Genomic DNA, 16036 nt, shown 5'->3' on the forward strand with positions numbered 1-16036 from the left:
TTTTTTTAGAAGCAAGCCCCCCCCCCCCCCCCGAAAAAAAAACCCCTAACCAGTTGCCCAACAGTTCCCTTTTCCACTTTTGATCCATTGGTGATGCATACCCCCATCCTTAAGATTGGATGTGCACAGTTGTTATTGTCGAAACTGCATTTCGTTAATGCAAACAAAAATAACAATAATGCCTCAGTGCACACTGGTAGTGATGGAGGTCAACTCTATGAATGTTTAATATCCATTCTACTCCATTTGTGAACTAGTAAAGGAGATTATGCTGATACATAAAATGCGGGACACCATCTGTTTTAAGCAGTAGTCTTCTGCTGGGTAGAATAAATAGATACTCTTTTGCTAAAAGATTCACTTATCTCACATACTTCTTTAAACTTGTTTACCAGTCAATAAACAGACCATTTGATGTTCTCTCTTTTTCCACCTCTTCCTACGAGCTCAGCATATCACTTGCAACACCGTAATTGTTATTTGTTCAATCAATCAACTATGTCTCAAGCCCAAACCAGCTGATGTCAGTCATATGAATCCTCTATATCAGTTTGGCTCTATTTTCCTTTAGAACCATTGTGGCAAACCAGTTCGTTCACCTCAGCTAATTAAATGGGTACCTACTACCTCCCACCAACACTAAGTACTCGTTACCTATAAACTTGTTTACAATCAATTAACAGACCAGTTGATGTTCTCTCTTTTTCCACCTCTTCCTACCAGCTCGGCATATCAGTTGCATTGATATTATGTGATTTGTTCAATCACTCAACTATGTACCAATCCCAGAACAGTTTATGTCAGTCATATGAATCCTCTATAATAGTCTATATCAATTCGGATCTATTTTTTAATAAACATAATGTCCAGGCCAGCTTGTGCTCGCCTAAACTAATAATCAATGTTATTGTTATTGCTTTTTTTTTTTTCAAACAGGCTCAAGCTACGCTCTACCCTCCCCAAACCTAGACTACACTAGGTTTGTTACATTGTTATTGCTGTTTTTTTCTTCAAATTTGGGCATATGAAACAATCATACATCTCAATCATAACGTAACATGCCAATAATCAAATGAGGTGGAAAGGAAAATACCAATTTCAAAACGCCAGGGACGCCAGGAACCTTGACTGAAGTTTTGTACTTGGCACGCTTAACCAACTTACCATCGGCCATAATGGGTGTTCAAAAAATCAAATATTTTCACTAATACATCAACAAAAAAATTAAAAAATTGGGTATTACGGATTCTTCTATTGAGGATCTATCTACTCCAATACTTCGAATTCAGCAATGACACCATTTTTTCCCCAAAGCTAGAGCAAATATAGAGCTGGAAAATGGGATTGGGATACAGTGATTTATGGACGGGGAAGATCTAGGGTTCCGATGGATGGGGTTTAGAAGAGATCAATCAGTATCTGTGTTTGCATTTTGCTTGTCTATATAGAGGGGAGTGATTCCTCAATAAAATTGCTCAAAAGTTAAATTATAAAAAAAGTAAATAATATATAAAAGATAAAATGAAAAATAAATAAATAAGATTAGTATATGATTATACCAAATGAGTTGTTTACGTAAATTAACGTACATACCACAAACGTAAATCGTTTCGAGCGAATTATATATTAAAATATTTTGAAATATCGAGAGAATTTCATATCTAAAATTTAGGAATGATTAGAGGTAATTTCGAGATTGAATAGTCAATGTATACTTCACATATAGTTAAGTCATTTGAAGTATATCATAATGTATATTCAGTAATATTTCATGTATAGGCATTGCAATATTGTATAGTCAGTGTATACTTTCTATTACTTTTGGTATATACTTCATTTGACTTTTGGTTGTCTTTATGTAAATAAAACATGGTTATATTTTTGCAAAAAAATACATATGAAAGTTTTGTAATATTTTGTATATTGGATGTATAATATTGAATATTGGATTGTATTTTGGGTGAAAGATTTGTAATGTAACTTTTCTAACTAAATTTTTGTGAGGTAAGTTAGCTAATTGTATATTTATTGAAATTTTCTCATAAAAACATTATGAATTGCAAATCACATTTACAAACATAGTATTGATGGATGAGACGCATGGTGGAGTTAACGACAGTCTACAAGTTTAAATAATGACCCTAAAAAATATGAAGGTTACAGGTTAAGTAAGACTAAAAAGAGTATCTCGAATGGAAGATAAGTATAATAACATATGATGCGAGGCTTAAATAAAAAATGAGACAGTAGAAATACCCAAAAGATGAAGCTACAAGTATCTTGTGTTCATAATCCAAAAATATGAGAAAATTTACGAGAATGTTGCATATCGTATTTGGAGGGGAGGAATTAAGGTTTGCGTCTAGGGTATTATGTTGTAAAAACGTGTAGCCAAACCTTGAAATATAATTATACGGAGTAATAATTAGTTCAACATTATTCTACAAAACAAAGTGCTAACTAAGTTGAGAATGTCCACGTTCATAAGACGGATGTAACATAGATGCAATTGCTCAAGTAAATGTGTGGGCATCTCACAACCATCGTTCTCACCCACAATCCTCATAACTCTCATTCATTGTCATTTGTCTTACAATCATCATCATCAACTACCACAATCACCAATAAGTACAAACAATTACCATTATCAGTCATCACTATATATCGTCAACCACCTTCATTATTCACCATCACGATGATGTATTACCATCATTCACCATAACTAGCAATCTTCGTTCAGCTACCATCATCAATCAGTACCAAATACAAACAATTTTTATCATCATAAGCTACTACTTATAATACCACCCGTCCACCATTAGTCAATATCATTCTTAATCTTCATATATATTTTTTTAATAATTAATAATATTTTTTTATAAACTCGATGTTATTAAAAAATAAATTACATTAATTATTTAATATTTAAATCCTAATTATATTGAGAGTTGTATTTTAGACTAAACAACACATAACATCAGCTTATAAGCTTCTTGGTAAAGAAGTCCAAAAGTTAATCGGATAATATTATTACCATCCAAATTCAAACACTTCTCACATCGTCTCTCGTCGCCGTCGGTAAACCAAAGTCGTCGGACACCGGAAGATTCAGAAGTCCTTCCTCCGGTGACTTCGTCGGAGTCCGCAATTCAATTCGGCAATAAGAAACGAAACGGCAGGGAGGAATTTCGCCGGAGATATTGACATCGAATTCCGTTCAACTATCTGTTCATCAGCATCGCGATAAACGAATCAGGTTTTAGTTGAAATTGTGGAAGATGAAGATCACTGTAATGACAACTGACGAACAAATCGTCACTCTTGATGTGGATCGTGACGAATCTGTAATTCACTCATTGAGCTCTTTCTTTTTATTCCTTTTAACTATTTGTTTATGGCTGACTTAAAACCCTATATGTGTTTTTGGATCTCAAATTTTTTCTTGCTATATGTTTGTGACAATGTGCACGACAGGTAGAGAACCTGAAAGCTTTGCTGGAAGTTGAGGTTAGTTGGAATTCTTCGTTGTCTCACTTACACATTAGATGCTGATTATGCTTGTGCTTGAAAGTTCAATTTTTGCTTGAACAGTTGAAGTTAGTTGAACATTATGTCAAAGTTCAAAATATGAGTATATAAGCAGTTTGAGCTCTCCAAAGTTGTGAAAGTTGTGTAGTATAATATAGTTAATGGAATGGTGTCAAACAATTTGGAATATTGGATTATGTAAAGTTTAAACTTTGGACAGCTCGGTTCACTAAGCCCTTGCTATGTGTAGGGTCCGGAGAAGGGCAGGACCATATTGGGTCGTAGCTATGCAACCTTTACCTTGCATTTTTGTAAAGGTTGTTTCTTCTGCCTGTGACTGTGACCTTGGTGACACAGTCAGCAACTTTAAGTGTTGCGCCAAGGCTCCGCTTCAAATATATGAAGTTTTAGTTGTGATATATATTGTGATGGAGGCACAGTTAGCACTAGTTTTTATAATTGGTTTGTGTTTGTGTGTTGAACGATCAGACACAAGTGCCTCTGCAACAGCAGCAGCTTCTGTACAATGGGAAGGAAATGAGGAATTCTGACAAACTGAGCGCTGTAGGCGTTGGTGATGGTGATTTGGTGATGATGGTGTCTAGTGCAGCATCCCAGTCTAGGTGTGTTTTCTGCTCATGTCACTTAAGTTATGTTTCGTTATTCTATTGGCTGTTTAGTGTCCCATGTTGTTACGCTTTCCCCTTTACTCTACCTCATCCTGCAAATACATCTTCTCCTTCATCTTCTGCTAACAATTAATTAAATGCAAACAGTACACCTGCAAATGACTTGAGCTTCAAACAAGATGGATCTGCAGTAAATCCTTCAGCTTTCCAACAACACTTGCGAAATGATTCAAATTTGATGGCCCAACTTTTTCAGGTGGAGCAAGTTTGCCATTTCCTTTCAATTTTCTTTTGCTAAAACAGTTTAAGAAAGAGATACAGTTCCAAAAGCATATTACATTTGTGCAAGATTGCTATTTCCAACACATGTACCTGCTCAGAGATTTTGAACTTGTTCACATCTGTACATTTCCAATGTGATGCATTATTAATAGAAAAACTACCCTTTTATATGACTTCATCCCGATCTTATAGGTCCAATGAGGGATTAGTTTTACTTGAAAGGAAGTTTCATATTTATTTGGTAGATTTCTATTGTACTTTGTAATTTTGTGGGATCAGTCTGATTTTAACATGATTGTAATTATTTATTTTTCCTTATCGAAAAAAAATGATTGCTAATTATGACTTCATTGTGATCTTACATGCAAAGTGAAGGATAGTCAGATTCTGAGAGGGATCATATGCTTTCTGATGGATTCCTCTTATACTGTGTTACTTTTTTGGATCAATCTGGTGTGAACATGAATGCTATCTACTTTGTTCTCCTCCGATATACCTTGTGGTTGGTTTGAGATCAATTCATAGCATAGGTCCCGTGAGTTTGTGATGTTTGAACTTGCAGAATGATCCTCAGTTAGCACAAGCTGTCCTTGGGAATGACCTAAATAAACTGCAAGAGCTTCTACGTTTGCGTCATCAGCATAAATCAGAGCTACGGCGTCGTCAAGAAGAGGAGATGGTCAGGAGCTTCTATTGCTAATTTTGCCATCTTTTGTTCTGTTTACTTTAATGTACTTGTCATCCACATTTTTTAAAGTCCCATTGTTGATTGCTTTATAACTTCTTGCTAAAAGATGCCTAGGAACTAAATGCTAGTGATTGGTTGTAAAGAAGAGTATAATTTTGAAATTCCTTTATGCCGCAAACTGTAAGCATTTATTCTATTCATGGTTATCATGCAATATTTACTAAGAATGTGACATTAGGAGAGTCTTTGAAGGTGTTATCCAAAGCTATATGGTCAGTTTTTACACCTATGTTTTTGCCAGCTGAAGCTTTGCCCCTGGCTTATACTACATAGGCAGGGTTGCTCAATATTTTTCAACCATTTGATCTTATTTTTCTAAGTTTAACTTTCTATCCATATTTGATTGGTAAAATTTCTGTTTCCTTGGGTGGGTCATGCCCACACAGGTACGCATTTTAAGCGGGCTAGCTAAAGAAGTTTCATATAGCCGACCCAACTAATTTGGGAATGAGGCATAGTGTTGATTGATATTCATTGATTAATATATGTCATGTTGAATCATAGGCACTGCTGTATGCTGATCCATTCGATGTCGAGGCACAAAGGAAAATTGAAGCTCAAATTCGCCAGGTTAGTTGGCACATCAATCTGATGTCGTCCTTATTGTTACAATTTTTTGAAACTGAAGTGTACTGGCCAGTGTTTATGAGGCTGTTTCAAGTTATTAGCATCCGTAGTTCCTTTATTTACAATCTTTAATTTTAGTATGGTTATTTTAACTTGAATGGACCATAAACAACCGTGCTTTTTCTCTTTCCCTGTTTTTTCTGGAAAAACAATTAGCTCCTATTTAAGCATGATCTACCACTGTAATAGATAAATGTAAAGACAAATATCTGTAAAGCGGTTAACTTCTTCACTGGGACATTTGTTATTCGATCAAATATTGATTTGACTATGTTAAAGTAGCTTTTATACTGAGTCACTCTAATTATGAACTAATGCCGTTAAACAAGTACTGAACCCCTTCTTATGAGCATCTCTTCCAACAGCTCTGGTATGCTGAATATTGATATATTGGTTGGATCATCATTCGACCAACCTAATCATCAGTAGCCTTTTTTTTGAATTTTTGACAGTCTGAGGAACTTCTTGTTGTTGTCTGTGGAACTTGTAGTTGATTTGATTGATTTATACATATAGAATATTCACCCATCTAAAAAAAACATATGTAGAAGATTCACATAGTCAAGATTTGTGCAGCCGATCGTTTGATCCCAACTAATTTGGGACTGGACCTAGTTGATTGATTGATTGCTGGAGTCTGTGGAGTCCTCCTGGATCATCATTACTCTCTGCGCCTAGTCTATTGCAGTGAAATGGCATAATCATAAAGTCTTGCCAAATATTTTTCCGTCTGCCTTATAAGTAGTTTTCTCTTTATTCCGTGAGGTCTTTACAATTAGTGCAAAAATTTCCAATATGTAATGGAAGTTGGGTCTATTTATGATAGAGATTTTCCATGTTTTGCTTATTTTCCAGAAAGGAATTGAAGAAAACTGGGAAGCTGCATTAGAACACAATCCTGAAGCTTTTGGAACTGTGGTATGAAAAACTACCTTATGCCTTTCACATATTGATTCTCTCTGTAGTTTTAATGGCAGTTGTGTTAACTTTTTGGCTTATTCAGGTTATGTTATATGTTGACATGGAAGTAAATGGTCATCCTCTAAAGGTAGCGATTATGATTTGAATGTGTTCCATCCTTTTGATACATCTTGTTACATTTGGTTCAGTGGGATTTTTTGTTTCTTTTTGGTTTAGGCTTTCGTGGATAGTGGAGCTCAGTCAACAATTATATCTAAAAGCTGTGCAGAACGTTGTGGGTATGACTTATTAGGCTGTGCTCTGTTGTTGATAGTAACTTGTTTGATCCTTGTAATATTTTGTTAGCCCAAATGATTATTATAACACAAGCATAATACCTTTCTTTATAAAAAATAAAAAAAAATTGCGAACTCATAAATTGATGAGTAGTTTTAGTCAGAGATAAATTTTTACCTTACAGAAAAAAGTCAGGGAGATGAGAAGAGACGAGTTCCTCTTGTTTTTACTTTTTTTTGAATTTTTAATTGAGTTATGTTGTTCAAAAATTCATATTCTAGAATGACAGAAGAATAATAATAGACAAATTAAAAATTCAACATGCATTATAGAAGCACAGCATGCAAAATCTTCAACTCCTGCTGTAGACTGTCTGGCACTAAGACTGCATGCTTTTCATCGACATGCTATGGTGCCTCAAGGCTATTCTGGATTTTTTTAGTTCTGAAAATCATATTAGCTCTCTTATAGTATGGAACACACTACACACCTATACTATAGTGTTACTTTTTCATATCCATTTTCTAATTTATAAGATTTCAGAACTCTCTTCAAAATTTCTTAATAAGCCAGTAGGTATTCATTAGCTTGATGGCAGGGTTGAGTGAATAACTAATAAGTAAAAGTCTAGGGTATATGGGTGGACCCATCATCCACCGAGTTTTAAACCGTGTGCCTCACCCTAGGGGATTTCTTGGTTATCAAACAGTAGAAGTTTATAGGCTAATACATGAGTCACTTTGACATTGAGGGTTTTGGTTTTATTTACTGTAGAATAATGTGCAATAAATGTAACAAGTGTTTGTTGCTTGCTTATTCTTTTCCAAATTCCAGGGATAAGCTAGCCCTGGTTAGTGAACTAACTGCTGACCCCTTCCCTTGCAGATTGTTGAGGTTATTAGACACACGCTACAAGGGCATTGCTCGTGGAGTTGGTCAAACAGAGATACTAGGTCGTATTCATGTTGCTCCAATCAAGGTTTGTTACGTCCTTGGAGCTTATGTGCTACTTCAGTCTTGTGTCTGTACTTCAAGTGCATTGAGAGTATACAACAGATGCAGCTATTCCTTACCATAAATAATTGATGTAGCTGTTCTACCAATGAGTCCTTTCTATTTTCTCTTGCTGCCTAGAAATTAAATAGATTGCTGGATGACTACATTTGGCTGCTGTCAAATGCTTTCCATGTTCTATTCTTCCAGTTTCTCTATTACTGTAGTGCATTATGTCTTAGTAGTGTTCAATTTTATGATCTGGATGCCTGATGCTAACTATCCTTTTGATGGCTAGCAGTCTAAATTTTAAATAAGCTACACAGTACACACTAACCTTTATGCGTAACATATAGCTATACATAATAGTCAAATAATTAATAATCCGTCAGTTGCAACTTGTAAGTAGTTTGAGCTTATTGCTTTTTTGCTTTAAATCAGTTTCTCTGATGACTTGTCCCAGTAATCAGCTGGTGATGATTGCTTGTTCTACTCATAATACATAAGGATTAAGTTGTACCAACCAGACACATGGCGTTTATTTTAGTAAATGAAAGCTTTCAAATAAATGAGAAGCTGCGTGGATATGCTGCCTTCAAATTAATAATAAGTTCCTAGGAGATGCCCTGCTAACATGTTTCACTTTAATTTGCTACTGTTAACTATGGCAGATTGGAAAAATATTCTACCCTTGTTCTTTTGTGGTGCTGGATTCTCCCAATATGGAATTTCTCTTCGGACTTGATATGCTTCGCAAGCACCAGGTTTACTTTCTTGCACTGCTTGCAACATCTTTCTCTTTTCCATTTTTCATTCTTTTCAATACATCTTATAAGCTAATGGTAATGAGCTTTTGCAGTGCATGATTGATCTCAAGGACAATGTTCTGAGAGTTGGCGGAGGGGAGGTTGCTGTACCATTTCTACATGGTTGGTGATGCGTCTGGTTACTTTGGTACTGGATACTACTACCTTTGAGCTTTTACTAAGTTTTGTGTACTTCAAATTTCAGAGAAGGATATTCCCAGTCATTTTCTCGATGAGAGGGACACCAAGGAGGCTTCGAGCTCAGGAGCTCAGGTAAAGGCATTTTTGTTTTGTTTCTAATACAATGTTTTTTCCCGGACTCAACATTAGTGTCTTTAATGTGAGTAGTAGATAATCAAAAAAGTTGAAGTAGGGCTCAACAATAAGTGTCTTTATTGAGAGTAGGGCTCTACATGTTGCTGCATGTAGTTTAATGTGAGCAGTAAATAATCAAAAAATTTAACCTATTTCAAGAGCTATTGTTGTACAAATTGAGTGCACTTGTGGTGATATGCACTCTATGCCATAAAAGATAAAGTTGATTATGAAACTAATGGAAAATCGTTGATAAAATGATTTGGGTGGCCTCTTTCCTTTTATGATTATGACATTCTGGAGAAAATTTTCTTTTTTCTCCTGGGGTTGTTTGAGCCAGTTTGCTCTAAGATGGTGCAATGCACTTTCTATATCTTTAAGGTTGTGCAGCCCTTTCATAATTTGTTATAGTTCATTTTCCTCTAAATATTTAAATCAGAATTTTTGACCTTCTGTGAGCAGTGCTGTTTCCTTGATTATTTTTTTTAACGAGGCAGCAGTGCTGAACTTGGTTCTTTTCCTTGCTGTATCAGGCAACATCTGGAGCAACGGAGAAGACTGATCCTACAAAAGGAAGTCCTTCTGGTTAGCTTCAATATCCAAATATATTTCTGATATTCCACCTAGATCATTTCAACTTTTTGTCTGTGATATGAACTGTTTCTCCGCACCCAAGGATTCAAAGATTCTTTAAGATAATTTACTTCATATGATCTAGGAAGAGTCATGTTAACATGACATTCATTCTCTTTCTTCTTACTTTTGGTTGTTTCTTCAGCTATTTTTATTCTCTTCTGAATTGCATTTTCATATAGTTTCAACCTTGTCTTAATCCACAGGAAGTGCTGGTGGGAACTTAACACAGGTAAAATTATAAGATTCATTTGTTCCTTGGCAGTCTGCATAAATTTTCTGTGCTATTTCAAATCTGGAGTCGATATTTTATCTACAGGGACCTGAATTTGAGGCCAAAGTTGCAAAGCTTGTTGAGTTAGGCTTTGGAAGGGAGGCAGTAGTACAAGCTCTCAAGTTTTTCGATGGCAACGAAGAACAAGCTGCCGGATATCTATTTGGGGGTTGATTATTATCCCTTTTTTGTCATAGAATTAAGATCTGTGGCTTAATTTGTATACTCAAAACATTTTTTTGGGCATTCAAATTTGTCTTTGAAATTAATTATATTGTTGGACACAAAATTAACCTTGCTTTCCTGCTGATGGATTTGCTCAGGGAGTGGAATTCAAGGTGAATTATTTGGTTCTATGGTTGGTTGGATGTTAATTTAGACTTGATGCATGAAAGGAAATTTGTTTTATTTTCAAGTTTACCTGCACTTCAATTTTTCATTATATTACTTCCAAGTATGTAATTTTTTTTAATCACACACATATTTCCATTAGATACACTTCTTTTTCCAATTATTTTCATAGTTTCTTTTTTTCCTTCTCCTTCCCAATTTTAGCTTTCTACTGTGAAGGAGTTGGCTAGTTCTCAATTTATGCATCTGAATTATGAATGACAGTGGAAGTCGTAATCCAAACCAATTTCTATCCTGCTTTGATTACAGTTTTTCTGTGTATATCCTACCCTCCTCAGATTCCACTTGTGAAATTTCATTGAAAACGTTATTGATGGTTGGCCAAAAGAGATTGTACCTTTCAGGGTTGTAACCTCGTTCCCGGATAATGGAACTGAATTGAGTGCTACTCAAATATACAATAAGTTTGAAGATTGCATTTCCAGGGTAACTGTAGTTGAATACAAGTTTAAAATGTACAAAAGCTTGAACACATTATTGATCAATCATGCTCAACTGACTCCCTTCTCTACATCATGATCCCTCTCTCGCGATTGAGAGATGGAACGCGACCACCAATTAATGTTCAGTCATCATCTGTGCCGAAATACCTGTCACCAAACTCCCCCATTCCAGGGATAACACGATATTCATCGTTCAAACCAATTTCTATCTCAGATGTCACAATCTTTATTCTTGGAAAACGCTTACAGACCACATGTACTCCTTGGGGTGCCTAGTTTAAGAACAATACTAGTTATGATTTCAGAATTATGTTGCAATAGAAGCTGTTACTTGTTTACGCACTATAACAATCGAATATTTGTAGAAAGGTGGATTTAAAGAGAATCAAACCCAAAAATTGGATGAACCAGTAAGCTTACTGAGATAAGATTAAGGAATAAAATGTTGGACTCTGGGACTCCCTTTTTTAGCAGTAAAGAAATAGCTTGAACTGCTGAATTCCCTGCAGATTGTTACATAATAGGCTTAGTTATGCAATCGTTCGTCAAGAAAAAAATTAACAATCTGGATGATGTAGTGCATATAATTTTTTTGTGCACGTAAGTTATGGTGATGTCGAGGGCGTTATAGGATATTTTAAGAAGTGAAAATTCTTCATAGTAGCAGGGTTCGAGGAAAGTATAGGGGAGGTTATTTCACTATATTTTTTTTTATCAGGGACATGCCTACCACAAGAAGAGTTTTTTAATTGGGACGATAGCTCTGAAAAGACAAATTGCCAAACTTCTCTTTCATCTCGGGAGAAATACGATCAGGAGGAGCTAATTCAAACCCCATAGACTAACCTGTGCCAAGGATAGGATCCAACAAAAGGACATGCCTTTGTGCAATATCTTCTGGCAGTTTTTCATATATCAGCTGTACATTGTTCATGCCATTAATGAGAAAATGCATTAGAAATTAAAAAATGAAAGAACACAAATGTCAATGTAATGATTCGGAAGGACAAAGAGATCGCTAACCTGCTGGCCATTGTCGCCCTCTCTGTGGATAAGAATCTTGCCTATCTTGATACCTTTACAACATGCACGCAAGGCATTCTCCATGCTCTCTCCACTGCGCATAATTAGAAATTCTTAGAGAACATAGCAATCACGAAATCTACTTTTGAAGGCAGAAAAGAAGCAACCATGGTCACTTCTAAGGTATTAAAGAAAAACGCTTCAACACACCGAAGGAAGATGATTAGGTAAACAACATATACATTCAACAACATCAAACCAGCTGATTCGGAATGAATTACGACTGTCACCAATTACTTGAAATGTAATTCGACTGACCTGACAATACATATTTTTATTTAATTTTAAAAGATTAACACGTCAAATTTAAATATTGTCTAGATTGCAAAACATGTAAATATTTTGCATATTGATTTCCCACACTAGAAAGAAAAAGGAATCCCCATTGATATAAACCTTTTTAGCTGACATTTACTCTAAGCATTATAAATCTTGATCTTCTCAGTGGTTAACATGTATTCATCTTGAGAATTCGAGAATGAAGCTTTGCACATCCAATGTCAAACAAACAAGTTTCTCAGAAACTAAGAGTCTCTCGTTTCTTATGCTTAATTATTCTCAGTAATAGCGCATAAATGATGCATCAATTTAAGGATATATGCAGACACAAGAATAGAAATCTTGTATTGAAGAAATATCAAGCGAGACAAACAATAATTACCTTCTAATTACAGAGACACCACATAACCTCTTGCAGAAATCTACACCACTGTATACAGATCCTGCGGTCAACAGACGTGGGTTTATTTAAGTATATTTTTCATGCTCGAAAACGGCTAACTTGGATATGAAGAATAGTTAAGTCTATGAATAAACATGATTTTAAAAAAAAACTGAATCAAATGATGATATTGGCTTTAGTCCATGAGGGCCTTGTTCCACATCAATCATGGCATATCAGTCTTGTAGTGAGTGATAGCACAACATGCTATATGAAGAGTTGGAAAAAAATTCCACGTGTAACTGTAATGAGACAACAATAGCACTTAGCCTGGCCCGTACGCCTTATATAAGCAGACCTTACCAAATAGGCTACAATAAACGAAGAAATCAAAATACTTCTGAGTACAAGGCATGAGTATTGCATCATGGGGATAGCACTTACCAGTTGGAGTGATCACCTGTTTTTCTGTAAATGGCAGATGTCCTAGTCCATGTTCAACAACCTGACATAGTGAGGCATACATAAGGGGAAACAAAGATTTGGCTTTCTCGTGTCAAAAACTTAACTTGATTACCATGTAAGAAAGAAAAACTTACCAAACGAATCAATCTATCAGCATAAAATATGAAATCATGCTTAGTCGTCTGCGCATCACGGATAAGTGTATGCATGCCACGTATCTAAATGAAACAAATAACAATTTTTAGAAGAAAATAAAAGTTTGATCTTGAAGAACACGAAAATGACTTCACGATGAAGCTTAAACAGATGGGACTAGAACATATCTAGGAACAAGATGGAAATAGCACCTGGAAAGTGGATTGAATAACATATAAGTTAGGGTATATTTTACAAAGATCATGTTGACCAAGTTTCGTCCTAATATGTTGCACAATCAAATCGATTGCAACATGGTTGTCTCCACCCCGGGGAATGATAACGTCAGCATACTTCTTTGTTGGAAGAATGAAGTCATCAAAAGCCGGTTTGACAAACTTGGAATACTGCACAAATATTACATTACGTTATTCTTGAAAAGAAAGAAAGTTACAAAAAGAATTATGCTAAATTTTGGGCAACTTGTCAGTTTCGAAAAGGTCATGTTAGAACCTTCCATCGAGAACAACATCAAGGTGCATGCACAGACATGAAGTGAGAAAAGAAACAGGACAAAGAAAATTATTCATCAATCTGTTCTTTCTAATAACAAATGGCATTTTGTTGGACGTTGGGAATACAAAAAAAAATTTGATACCTTGACAACAGATCTACCAATAACAGCAAAAAGTAAAAGAGATAGGAACATACAAAACGGCAAAGTAAGCTCACAAATTCTTTCAATAATCATATAAAGCTCAGCTAACCTGATCTAATATTGTAGCAATATCTCTATTCTTTTCAACAGTATCGCGTCTTATTCTCCTTGCAAGGCGTACATCAGCATCTGCACTGAATTTCAAATTATGAAGCCACAAAAGTAGAAGATTCACCATAGATGTCTGTAGAAATGGAATGGAACAAGAAGAAGAAGCTATATCCTCGTGATTAAGACTAATCGGCAAATCGAACAATAGGAAGAGCTGACAACAATTGGAAAAAGAAACCCTGTGAAAAAAATAAGTAAAATAACTCGAATAATCCGACTCAATATAGATTTGGTGCTTCTACACATACATCCATGTAGCATACTACTATTCCTACTAGATTCTTTTTTTCTTCGCGAGAAATCTAATGTGGTCAAGACAAATAAAGGTCTGCAACAAAAAATTCAATTAGTGTTTGAAATTTGGTTTTATCATTTTTAGGTGAAACAATTGCAAAGAAGAAGATGCATGTAATAAAAAAATCCGGATGAGATAATGAGAAGCAGTAATCTAATACAAGAAACATAAAGATATATCAAAGAAAGGAGAGGAAAGAACCTGTATCTACAAATATCTTCATACTCATCAGATCTCGGACACGAGGATCATGAAAAATGAGTATGCCTTCCAAAATTGTAACATCTGAAGGATTGACCTACCAAGTATTTTAAGTCAAATAGTTTAGTGACATTAGATAATTCAGCATCCAAAAAATAAAATTAGCCACAGGCAGTAGCTTGTCCACACGTCTAACCTAACCCTCTTTCAGGAAGAGTATCTATGTTTCAAATCATTTGAATGTTAATCTTTCTCGTTTTTCTTCCTTGTTTTCTCTTTGAGGCATGTTTGGATCATAGACAAAAAATGTTCAAACAGATGGATGACATAAATTGACACTCTTAAAAGAAATTAGATTGATGTCCATGCAACAGTACAAGCTGAAGTGAAACAAAAAAAAAGAAGAGGAAAACGCTATGCTATAAGACATTACCCTTCGAAGAGGGAATACGTCATTTTTGTTACTCTTAAAATCATACTTTGGAATATCTACAGCTTGCCCATGCTTCAATTTCTCCATCACACACAGCAATTGCTCGGTGTCAAATGCATCTGAGTAAAACACACAACTTAGAGCAGACATTATTCTAGAACATAAAAGTGACTTTTTAATATTTATGAAACTGAGCACATATAAAACAATACTAATTGTTCAAATCCTTATTAGCTGATTTCATGGAGTTGACACTGAGGTAGCTACTACTATATTATTTTATTTTATTTTTGAAATTGTTTATAGGAACTTCTGATAAGATTAAGGCGTTTAAGGCCTTGATAGCTTAACCACAATAGCACATGTGTTCCAAGTCACAAAACTTGTAGTTCATGGCATCCTATTACTAGTGGTCTATAGGCGACTGTGAGAATGATAAAATGGATAATTGAGTATAAAGAACTAGACTAACCAGGATGGTCAAAGTTATACTCGTGAACTTTTGTGAGTTCTTCTGGAGTCAAATTGTGATAAAAAGAATCCTGCCAATTGAAACACAAGTCAGATAAATCAGTGTTCAAGTTTTGGTAGGCTAATACATATATGATGCAAGAGGACACTGAAAAGTAGTGCAAGACAGACAAATATCTAAACCCTATGTTTTTTCTGACCACAACTTCAGCAATGAAACATCTCAGATGAAGCCTTAGCCGTGCCCTATAGTCTTTTTTATTGATTTTCACACGTAAAAGCCAAGATAAATATCAATATCTTGAAACTCATTTTGCCGCAAAATGCAGAAGACAACTATGAACTTTCAGATTGAATGTATTAAAATGAAAGTTAAGCTCCCCTCAAAATGTACTTTTATTGTCATAAAAGTCGGGGGCGTGATAGAACTAGTACATGGAATAGCCATAAAACACCAAATTCTCAGCAAAAAGAATTGGATAGCGTGCTTATGAATAATTAGATTATATAGTAATAGCTTGATCAATTACATTTTCTTATAAAACTAGAAAGTTGGAGACCTACCCCCCCTCCCCCC

At 35.2% G+C, this 16036-nt stretch overlaps 3 protein-coding genes across 5 annotated transcripts in view; 1 reads left to right on the forward strand and 2 right to left on the reverse strand.

Moving 5' to 3' along the window:
• The window catches only part of LOC102603411 (probable RNA polymerase II transcription factor B subunit 1-1), an 11085-nt gene extending 9610 nt beyond the window's left edge, over positions 1–1475 (reverse strand). Inside the window, exon 1 of one of the 2 annotated variants that reach the window (XM_015310970.1) lies at positions 1094–1475. In XM_015310970.1, coding sequence (XP_015166456.1) covers positions 1094–1174 — 81 coding nt within the window. In that variant the 5' untranslated portion in view covers positions 1175–1475. The remainder of the gene's footprint in view (positions 1–1093) is intronic. The other variant, XM_006352481.2, reaches the window with a different exon arrangement.
• Positions 1476–2976: 1501 nt separating this feature from the next.
• On the forward strand, positions 2977–10447 carry LOC102603745 (DNA damage-inducible protein 1). Its single transcript, XM_006352482.2, has 16 exons — positions 2977–3344; positions 3475–3507; positions 4018–4151; positions 4305–4413; positions 5002–5118; positions 5692–5757; positions 6670–6732; positions 6818–6862; positions 6952–7013; positions 7897–7990; positions 8676–8768; positions 8864–8933; positions 9016–9083; positions 9659–9710; positions 9965–9990; positions 10078–10447. The coding sequence occupies exons 1-16, from the start codon at positions 3279–3281 to the stop codon at positions 10204–10206; spliced, it is 1227 nt and encodes a 408-aa protein (XP_006352544.1). The 5' UTR covers positions 2977–3278; the 3' UTR covers positions 10207–10447.
• A 317-nt stretch (positions 10448–10764) lies between these two features.
• Positions 10765–16036, reverse strand: part of LOC102604082 (uridine kinase-like protein 3) — a 9780-nt gene continuing 4508 nt past the window's right edge. For both annotated transcript variants that reach the window (XM_006352483.2, XM_015310971.1), the window contains exons 4-15: positions 15461–15530; positions 14989–15107; positions 14556–14652; positions 13998–14077; positions 13443–13637; positions 13230–13313; positions 13075–13135; positions 12631–12691; positions 11910–12003; positions 11733–11805; positions 11307–11389; positions 10765–11158 (exon numbers count right to left, since the gene is read on the reverse strand). In XM_006352483.2, the coding sequence (XP_006352545.1) occupies positions 11009–11158; positions 11307–11389; positions 11733–11805; positions 11910–12003; positions 12631–12691; positions 13075–13135; positions 13230–13313; positions 13443–13637; positions 13998–14077; positions 14556–14652; positions 14989–15107; positions 15461–15530 (1167 nt within the window). In that variant the 3' untranslated portion in view covers positions 10765–11008. The remainder of the gene's footprint in view (positions 11159–11306; positions 11390–11732; positions 11806–11909; positions 12004–12630; positions 12692–13074; positions 13136–13229; positions 13314–13442; positions 13638–13997; positions 14078–14555; positions 14653–14988; positions 15108–15460; positions 15531–16036) is intronic.

Source organism: Solanum tuberosum, unplaced genomic scaffold (assembly GCF_000226075.1).
Source record: "Solanum tuberosum cultivar DM 1-3 516 R44 unplaced genomic scaffold, SolTub_3.0 scf00149, whole genome shotgun sequence".
Taxonomy (NCBI): domain Eukaryota; kingdom Viridiplantae; phylum Streptophyta; class Magnoliopsida; order Solanales; family Solanaceae; genus Solanum; species Solanum tuberosum.